Here is a 10,808-nt window from a genome sequence, read left to right as displayed (position 1 = left end):
AACCGTGGTGACCATATTGAGATACACCACGGAATTTTACACTATATTGCATGATAGGAATCCTAAAGTCTAAACTCGATGCAAAGATTGAAAAGGCACAGAGTTATCCCGTAAAAGATCTCACGCTGTGAAACATCTACACAAAGGGAAACTCATTAGGCTTAATTGTCCCAAGCACCACGACCTTATAGTATGGTCATGAGGGGGAGAGAGGATAAACCCATGATCAATACTACAAGTTCGTGTACCACTATGGTCTAAAGACCATGTTATAAATGGCTCGGCCATAAAAGGCCATTCCTTGGCCGTAGAGGCCATTGGCCATGTTTTAAAACGGCCAAACAATAAGGACGTTACTTTCTCCCACGATTTATAAAGAAAACTTGAGCCAAACATGGGTGATCAGATTGTGGCCAAGTACACGGATTGCATCCGTCTATCCAAAAAATAAAGGAGAAATATTATAAGTTGGTGATCTTGGAGTTGTATAAAAGACAATCCAATACAGTCCATATATTTGAAATTCCTTGTGATTATACTAAACCTAAAAGAGGCATAGAATAAATCAATATGGGTGCCCGGCTAAAGGCGTCTGGCCCATCGGCTAAAAGGCGTCCGGCCCTTATTCTTGATCACGGGCTAGTAGAGACAAAAGATCAACCGGATACAAATGTATTGTAGTTCCATAAGATAAAGGGATCTCGGATAGAAAGGAATGGTGCATGGGATGATAGATCCGAGATCATACTAGAAACCAAACAGACATTGAGAAAAGGCTGCACAACTACACATCTAAGGCTAAAGGCGTCCAACACTCCGACTAAAAACGTCCGGCCCATCGGCTAAAAGGCATCCGGTCCTTATCCCTTGATTATGGAATAGTAGATCAACCATCAGGTTGCAATCCGACATCAGATCCCCTAAGTAAGGATCCGGCATAGCAGAATGGTCTGCTGCCGTATAAACTCCACAAGGCAAGTAGTGGACACTTATAGACGAGGTCTATGACTCGGTCATGATTCGGCCAGATTGATACATGGTCGATAGTAACCATAAATCGCCAAAGTAAAGAGCAGTTGATAGTAGACGATCATGTCTAGATTATGGACATATGCAAACACGATTTGCAAAGACCAAATAGTGATCTCCGAGGACAATATGGTTCATATTGCTTAGCACATATGCTTTACCGGGACACTCGATGTCAAAGGACATGAGAAACGACCTAAGAAGTCGAAATGGTCTAATTACCGTTCAGTAATGAAACTAGCCGATTACTCCCATCCTATACATACAGGAAATATCACGCACCAAGATGCGTAGAATGTAGAACCTACAATAAGGTTCACATCAGGGGGAGTAGTGCGTGTTGTACTCTTTTTCCTTCATGAAGCGTACTACGAATCCTGTATGGTTATGGCATCCAAGGGGGAGTGTTATAAATCATGGAGTGGAATGCCATTAACCGGGCCCTGTCCAAGACCGGTCCAATACCTAGAAGATAGAGGGACAGCCGAAGCCTAGAGAGAAGAGAGAGAGAGAGCCGACTTCAGGAGAGAGAAAGACGGCCACAAAGCTTAGAGAAAAAGAAACCATTTTCCTTTTTTAGTAGATGTAATCTTTCCATTATTATGTTTTAGTAGTTTTCCTATTTCCTGTTGGATTAGGATATCTACACTTTCATTTTCTCTTTATCTTGTAATCCTTATATAAAAGAACTCCTATTGTTCATTAATAATAACACAGAAATATTCAATCTCTAAAATCTCTAATTACAACAGCTTCTTTTTTCTACTTAATATAGGCTTTCATTGGCGTTCATTAGGCTTCATTAATTAGGAGTTCCTCTTTTTGGCATGTTTGTCTTTTCAACGAATCGAAAACACTAACCCCACAAAGGGATGTATCTTTTCATTTCTTAAAGTTTAATAGCAATCCAATTCTCCAAAAAAAGACTCCTGTTGATTTCAAGGATATACATCTATTATAAACCCATATCCATATATATAAAATACTCCAAATTTTGTAATGCTCATGTTTCATTCTTAGAATTTTTTTTTTTATAAACTCTAGTTACACTTTCAAATGTATGATTTTAAATATAAACAAAATAGGTTAAAAAATATAATATTTGAATATGTTTTCACAAACACAAAATTTATGTCAATTCTATAAATCTTGGTGATTTTAAAACTAGTAATGAATAAACTTTATTATTAATTTAAGTTTAGCACTATAAAACTACTTACATATTGTATAACAGAAAACTTTAATTTTACGTGTCCACAGAATAAAAATTCAAATAATGTATAAATTTTTATAACTACACACTGTGATTGATATACATAGTTAAGAACAAAACCATTGAAAATTCACGTTAGATCAAATAGAAATAAACAATCTATATATATAAAATACAGTTTCTTTTTTTTTTAGGGTCTGATTGGTAATGGCTGTAGCTTTAAATATTTTGCTGTAGAAAAAAATCTGTAAACGTTTTACTGTGGCTTTAGATTTTATTGCTGTTGAATTTTATGGAAAGCACTAAAAAATTGCTTTGGATATTTGACTCTGCAGAGCATTTGTACAACTGTAGGTTATTTCAAGAGCTGTGGTTTCAAAAAAAAATTTAAAGCTTGATTGCTCTGAATTTTGTGATTTAGAAATAAATAGGGCCGTGGACAGCACCTACAGAAACTACCAATCACCCCTTTAGACATGCCGCATGGGATTCCATGTGATAAATTTGAAGATCGAGAGCGTGACATGTGTCACTTTAACCAAAGTGCACCGTTTCATTTAAGCGTTTAAGCGAGATACATTGTCTGTTTGCTGGGCCTTAATTACTTTTCCTTAGAATAGTCATGTTGAAGTTGGGCTGTCTGTATATTGCTTTGTTGGGCTCTACTAATAAAATTAACTGGAGTCCAGAAAGATGGCCTTCATCACATATTAATTATCTTATTATCTAACGATAGAGCTAATATTAATCATTGCCCGCGGGCCCCGCCCCGTTTGATCCGCCGCGGGGCGGGTGCGAGTCGAACCATTTGAAATTTTTAAATCGCGGAAAAAACAATAAATATTTGTATAATTTTAATTATAAATATATTTTTTTAATAGTATTTTTTAAAAATAACTATTATATAAATAAAAAATAATTATTTTTAATTAAAATAATTATTATATAATTAGAAAATAATCATTTTTAATTAAAATAACTATTTTTAATATAATTAATATTACCCGCGGGTTTGGCGGGTTACCCGCGGGTTTTGGCGGTGCGGGTGCGGGTATAAAAGTTTTTGTTTGCGGGTTATGCTGGTCGAGTTTTTGAATTGAAAAAATGATTCGATCCGCGGCGGAGCGGGGCGGGTCGGGGCGGGTTGACCCACGAACCCAGCACTATCTAGCGACGATCTTCTGCAGCCGCAAGCGTTCAACTCCGTCTTCATCTAACCGCAATTAAGAACAGTGACAAAAAAGTGTTGCAAGAAACGTTATTTCCCGACCAATCTCTGTTCGGAATACAACGGATCTCTCTTCTCGATTGATTTCCTCCCACCGCCTTATGAAACCAGCACCGTTACGGAAGTCGGAAGACCTATACACTCAATGATCATCATTAATGCCACCTTCCCACCACTCCTTACATGATGTCTCATTCAATACCCCCTTCTTTCTTCCATGATATGAATCTACAATCTATAAATATGTGAGATTCTTAACGTGAAATTCATCAGTTCCTCCCCTCAATCATTATAATCAATCTCTTTTTCGATGGTTTGTTTCCCTTCTTTTCTCATCGCTGCTATATTGCATGGATCGATTTTATTTGTAATGCATCTCTAATCTCTTTTGATGTACTTTGCTAACTTATATTACTCTAAACAGTGGCTCGATTCGATTTCTCCATGGGTGACGCTGATGATCTGGAAAATTACTCCAAGTTTGTGTTTTTTTTTTTTTTTTTGGAACACACGTTTGTGTTCATTCTCAGTAATGGGGCCCGTATAAAAGCTGGAAACTTTGATCCTTTCACGGAGCTTTTGTTCCTGATTCCAGCAAATCTTTCTTACTTATTCATATTGCAAAGGTTCATCATGATCTTCATAGGATACATTCGTTTTAAGAAGTTGCATTAGTATTAAACTTTGTTTTCAACATTAGATTAGGCATCTGACATTAGTGAACCGTGCTAGAGCATAGAGTTTGGCTAGACGTGCTGATCTTTGTTTCAAAAATAACAATAAAATTAGCAGGATATGAAGAATGTAGTGGAAAACTTGATAAACATTATTATTGAAGAATTAGAGAGTGAGATTGTTAGATAGCCATTAGCAATTAAAGTACTGAGGTAAGAAACAAGAGGCTGAAGGGAGGAGTTAGTGTTAGAGTATAATTTTTGCAATGCTTGGTTTCCCAAAATTATATAATAAAGAATTAGCTTCATATAAATTCTAATACTTGAACATGTAATTCTGTATTCCATATGTATTTTTCGTAATCCAGAAGAAACACGAACAAATGTTAACCGTATACCATGAACCTTATAATTTACACAGGCATCACGTCTATTCAACTCTTACACTCCCAAAACCTTAAAGTAAAAAAAAACGAGAAAGTAACTAAGAAGTTGATGGCTCTTTAGCTTCATGTTTTTTTAAAATTTAAGCTAAAGTTGAATTAATCATTACATATGTCAAAAATATTTTTAGATACCGGCTATAAGAATAAGTAAAATATTATATCACTTTTGTGTTACTAAAAATTGATTAATTCAGTATTATGTTTTAAAATCATTTATTTTAATTAGTGAAAAGCTTACAAAATAGTAGATCAAAACAACCTTAATGATAAAATAATTTCTGTTTATTTTTTAAACTATTGTTTAAAAACTATTTACCATTTGTTCATCCAATGTTTACTGTGTTAGTAAATTTAATATCTGAATACTATACTATCAAATACATATTAAAAATAAAACAATATATATTTTCTAAATAGTAAATATTAATATTATGTTTTCATAATGTCTTACCCACTCAAGATACTTTAATCACGGTAAATAAACTATTTCTTTTCTTACATCATTTAAATTGCAAGCATTGGGTTTGAAGTATGAATTAATAATATTACGAGTATACAGTTATATTTGTAAATAGTTATTAAAATTTAAAATGTCTATAAATTTTACATTCATTTACTGCAATCAGAGACATTATCCAAGACAGGTTAGTCAAACAAATTCCCAGGAACAAACTAGAGAATGATGAGAATGATGACACAGCCGATCAAAAGACATAGATCATTTTACTCATGAACACGTTTACAAAACTCCTATAGTCTCTCACTCTATCTCTCTTTATCTCAGTAAAATGCATTTACTTAACATATAATATCAAATGTTTTGTAAGAACAAAAGGGGAGGTAACCCACTATTCAGCGCTTATCATATGACGTCAAGCGGGGATGAGCTAGACGCCATGGCCGAGCAATTGCTAAGGGTTAACAAGAAGGTTGGTCAGGTCAATTATCATGATCAAGCCAAGGTTCATGAGCTTCAAGTCATGTTTGCAGGGGAAGCAACACATAGAACCCATTACTCTACAATTCATCCTTACTTTAGTGGTTTCAGGCCAAGCATATTAATTATGATTTTCGAGTGACCGTTTTAAGATATGTTTTTTGGTCAATGTGTTTAGAGAAGCTTAATTAGTTTTGTTAGGTTGAAGAAAAGAATATAAAGATATTTAATTGAATTTGCATTTTTCTTTGTTCATCGCTACCAGAGAGAATGAACTCTATTATATGTAAGATATTTATAAGGAGGAAGAAACATAGGACAAAAAAAGTTAGTTAATACACACAAAATATAGGTTTATATAATATACATAAAAATTGACTATCGAATTAATTCTCACATGATCGTAGAGATATGTAACATTACCACGGGTTTAATTGATTTTTCCGCTACCACCTACAAACACACATTTTACGGTTATTAGCGGTTGTTGATATTTGACAATAATCACAAAATATTATAAATCGCTTTAAACCGCTCCAAGCTTTTTAAAATCAAAAATGGTTTCTACTACGGACAATTGCAGTGAATAAAAAAACATATAATTTTTTTTTTAAATGTCAAAACTGAAATACTTTAAACAATATATATATATATATATCTTATATTTTAATTCACTATAAGAATCATAAATTATATTATAAAAATTTAAACCAATTATTCACTATAATTTTTAAACATTAGAATATATATATAAGGATTCGTACATATATAAACAAGACAAAATATTTTATAAGAAGTTCCAATAAAAATCTTCAAAAGGTTTTTAGTGAAATTATAAATTTTTGAAAACTAATAAAATAAAATAAATAGATGTAATATTTTTATTAATTATATTATATTAATAATTATTATATTTAATCATAATATTATGTTTTTAATATTATATAATATTATAATGTATTAATATTGGTCGTTTATTATTAAATCGCAGCAGTGTCTCATAATTAACTTGGCATAACTATTTCGCAACAACACTAATTTTTAATCGATGTAACAGTCTTACAAATTTCTTAATAACGCTAAAAACCGTAACCATCCACGTATGGAAACTTTAACAACCGCACCCGCAACCGCTGCATTTTAACCAGTCATACCCCTAAAACATGTAGAGGGGATACTAAATGTTTCTATGCTACTTCGTTTATGTTAATATACTACAAAACAATTAAGTTACAGCACATCAAGAGTGTAAACATTACATCCAAATGCAAACCAACTATTAAAACATTGCTTACCCAAAGTAAATATATCTCAAACAATATATATGGTTGTAAATTTAAGGAAGGGAGAATCCATTAAATTACTTAGAAACTAATTGGAAACAACATTATAAATAGTTTTAAGTGAAATGAAACATGTCTACAATTCAACCAATTAAATACCATAACTAAAATTTAATTAATTTTTCATTATGCTTTTCACCTTATATATAGTTTCCTATAACAAAAAAAAAATTGAATACTACAAATTTTGAATTGCGTAAGACAAAAACAATGAATGATTTAAAATTATTTTACATTTGTCTATAGCTACTTATGTTTTTATAATAGATTCTAAAATTTATATTATAAAAACATATTAAATATCCTAGAAAAAAAACATACATATTAAATATATTTAAACAGACATAAATTTAAACAGAACATATTAAATATTCTGTTTAATATAAGTTAAAACAAAACATATTAAATATATAATTAAAAGTAAAATTTAAACAGAAAACCCGGGCGTAGCCCGGGCCCGACCCTAGTTAAACATATTAGGATGTTTTTCATTTCTAAAAGACATTTACATTGCACAGAGAAATTGTTCTTAGGCAATAAAAGTATGTTTTCATCAAATTAAAACCCACAACAAAAAAGATAATAATTAAAATAGTATGGTGTCACGCATGTAGATCCTAAAATCTACACTAAGTATTTTATAGTGCTTGAAAGTTTAATCTGAGGAAGAAAAGATGATGTGAGCAACAATATCTTTAGAACACAACGTATAATCAGATTCCAGTAGGAAAAGATGGATTTTATTGATGAATAAGATCGAGTACAACAAGAGGGATAATATCCAACGTTACAAACGAAATCAATAAGAGAAAAGACTTAAAGCGAGGTGAAATGAGGTGGATGTGTGTGTATAGCTCTCTCTAGGGTTTTATCCGTGTTCTTCCTCGTTCGCATCGATCTCTTCTTATAGTGGATTAGTCTCGGAGTCTTCTCAACTTCTCCGCGATCTTCGTAACCGCCATCTCGATCTCCGGATCTTCCATCTCTGCGGAGAGCTCGTAATTGACCTCTTTTCCCGTCCTGGATTGCGCGGCCCAGACCGATATCAGCCAAATTCGGTATATGGAACAAAATTGGGTCCAACATTTGTCCCCCAATCTCTTTTTTTTTTGGGTTGAAGGAAGAGAGATGGTCTATTAAATCTAGATTTCGTACGTTGCTTCGCGCGTTTTTTGATTTCTCGGCGCAACAGCTATATGCGCCGCCTTAGGGAGAATCATTAAACATATCGGTTTTAGCGATAAAGCCGTTAGGGCTTGCGATGGCTTATAAGTACCCGAAAGCGCTCCTCTGCTGCCTCAATTTTCTTCTTTCTCTCTTTTTTCATATCAACGACCTTCAATTGTTGAGTTTTGCTGAGATGGCTTCATCGTTTTCCTATCCTCTTCTGACGATCAAGGCTGATCGGCTCGAGTAGCTTTACACCGTTCACGGCATTGATAGGGCTGTTGTTGTTGATTTGGCTTCTACGTTTGAGTCTCCGGAAGCTGTTCGGGATGGATACGGTGGGGCGTATCTCTCCTTCTTTGAGACCTGTGGTCTTTTCTTTCCGATCCCGGAGCCTGTCCTTAATATTTTAGCGGAGCTAGGTTTGTCGCTTACTCAAATGTGCCCTAATTTCTTGAAACATCTTTTGGCGCTCCTGGTCAAGGCTCGCGAGGACGGTCTATTGTTTGGCCTCGACAAGCTTCGCCACCTCGTTCTGATGAAACGAAACAACCCAAACGCTGGGACTTTTCTTATGTCTCCCCGTCCAGGACGTCAAATCGTGCAGGGCATCCCGTATCGTGATCAGAACTGGCGTCAGGAGGTTTTCCTCTTTAAAATATACGAAGCGTCTGTGGGAAGCTTTGACTTCTCCAAACTTCCCTGCTATTGGGCTGAGGATATAGGTGAGTTCCTCTTTGGTACTCTTGCTTATTTCGCATGCACGAACAGTTTTTGATCGATTTTTGTCTTCCTTTTTGCTTCCTCTAGTTCATTCAGGCAGAAATTCTATGACCGACGGGCTTTGGGGTTTAATTGGAGCTCTCCGGAGAGGTCACTCAGATTGGTCATCTTTTGATCATTCTCGAATTCGAGCTGCTTTCCTGATGCCGGGTGAATCGGGTGTTGCCTCGGAGATCGCAGGCGTCTGAGGATGAAGCGGAGAACTCTCAGGAAGATGTAGAGGCTTCCGCTAGCTATCCCCCTCCTTCTGATAGGTTGGAGAGACAGCTTGCGAGGAGGTCATTGTTTCGTAACTCCAGGTCGGCGTCGGCAGGCAAGGTCGCTAGCGGGCTACCTCCAATCCCAATTCTGGACTCAGATGATGAGGGTGCCCCTAGAGTTCAGGGATCCCTTGTTTCTTTGAGTCCCGGTTTGCATGACAACTCCATTGCTGGTAGCCGTAAGCGGCATCCATCGTCGAAGGCCGTTATGCACGAGCCGTCTCGTTCTATGGGAGAATCGAAGGGATGGGAGCTCGTCCTTGAGGGCGATGGTCATTTATCTATGGGCCAAGGCGATCTCATTTCTCTTGCTCGTCGCACAAGGTCCATGGAATGTCACCCTCTGTCCCTCGCTTCTGTTGATGAGGAGGGGGCTTACGCCAAAGTGGTCGTCGCAAGCTCCAAGGTCGGTTTCGTTGAGCTATATGTATTTCTGTTAGGGGTGCTAAGGCACTGCTTTTCGAGATTTCCCCTTTCCAGGTTATGGAAGCTTTTAACGAATTTGCTGTGACGATGAGGATCACGTGCATGCTCTTCGCAAGGAGAGTGAGGTGCAGAAAGGAAAGGCTGAGGTTCAGAAGCTTACAGAGGAGCTTCAGACGTCCAAGGAGGAGGCTAGGAAGAAAACTGGAGAAGCGATGATCTTGAGGAACGAATGGAAAAGAGCTAGTCAGGAAAGGGCAGTCTTTGAGACCGAGGTTGCTGCCCTCATGACCAAGGTTGTGGAACTCGAGGCCGGTCGTGACCGGGATATCTGTAGGAGTTCCCTCGCCGCTCGTTGTGAGGTTGCAAATGGCTTCCGAGAGGTTCTCACTTCTTTGGAGAAGAGATGCGTTGACAAGAAGAAGGGAGTGTCCGCTGAGATTCAACTCCACGAAATGGTTGCTAACCTCGATCTTCTGAGTGAAATCAAGGAGGATGGGCTGGTTGTAAAAGACGAGATCGTTCGTCTGAAGGAAATGGAGAAAGACTCCGAGGCCGCTGCTAATTTGGCAGCTGTTACGGATTGGTCGGTCGCGGGTCTTGATCGTCCTCACCTTTCCAAAGACTCGATCATCGATGATGAGGCTGCGAACTCATCAGTCAGAGAAGAAGCTAGCTCTTAGGTTGTCTTGTGTTTTTTTTTTTTATTGTTTCTGTTTCGTCTTTGATTTTGTGTTCCTGAATGGATAATTATGACTTTCGGAATATCTTTTCTTTTAAAGATTTTATTCCCCCTTCTATTTAAGATCCTGCGGTGCCCTTGCCCTTTATAAGGTTTCGTTTTGTTTGGTATCGGTTTCATGTTTTGAACGAGGCTTCCTTTTTTTCTTTTATTGACATGTCGTCGAGAAGAGTGAATTCTCGTGAGTCCGAAACGGTACAAGGCCGGAATGGGAGTCTCGGCGCAGAACGAATTCGTTCTTGTGATGTGAGCGAAGCGTTTACAGAAGTTCTTCGCAAGAAGACCTGACTTCCCCGTTCTCCGGTAGTGGAGAGGGGAAGGAACTTGGAGGAGAAAAGGTGGTGGTTCGTACGAGCTCGAACAGTCCGAATGGCTCGGAGGGGCGAGATCATCCTCCGAAGAGAGCAAAGGTTGCTGGTACTGATCAACGTCCTGGTGTCTCGGGCGACAACACTGTTGCAAAACCGTTTCATTGGAAATTTTCTCATTCCAAGGATTGTCCGATCACGGAAGATCTGGACAGCGTTGCTCATCTGGTCAGGCATTTCAAGCCGGTCGGATGC

General features: G+C 36.9%; 1 protein-coding gene across 1 annotated transcript; it reads left to right on the top strand.

Moving 5' to 3' along the window:
• The first annotated feature begins 5,456 nt into the window (after positions 1–5,456).
• On the top strand, positions 5,457–10,186 carry LOC106324085. The gene is made up of 4 exons (XM_013762106.1): positions 5,457–5,572; positions 8,314–8,680; positions 9,001–9,486; positions 9,623–10,186. The coding sequence occupies exons 1-4, from the start codon at positions 5,457–5,459 to the stop codon at positions 10,184–10,186; spliced, it is 1,533 nt and encodes a 510-aa protein (XP_013617560.1).
• The last annotated feature ends 622 nt before the right edge of the window (positions 10,187–10,808 follow it).

Source organism: Brassica oleracea, chromosome C2, assembly GCF_000695525.1.
Source record: "Brassica oleracea var. oleracea cultivar TO1000 chromosome C2, BOL, whole genome shotgun sequence".
Taxonomy (NCBI): Eukaryota; Viridiplantae; Streptophyta; class Magnoliopsida; order Brassicales; family Brassicaceae; genus Brassica; species Brassica oleracea.
Note: the sequence above shows the minus strand (reverse complement) of the source record. Positions and strands in the feature narration are given on the sequence as shown.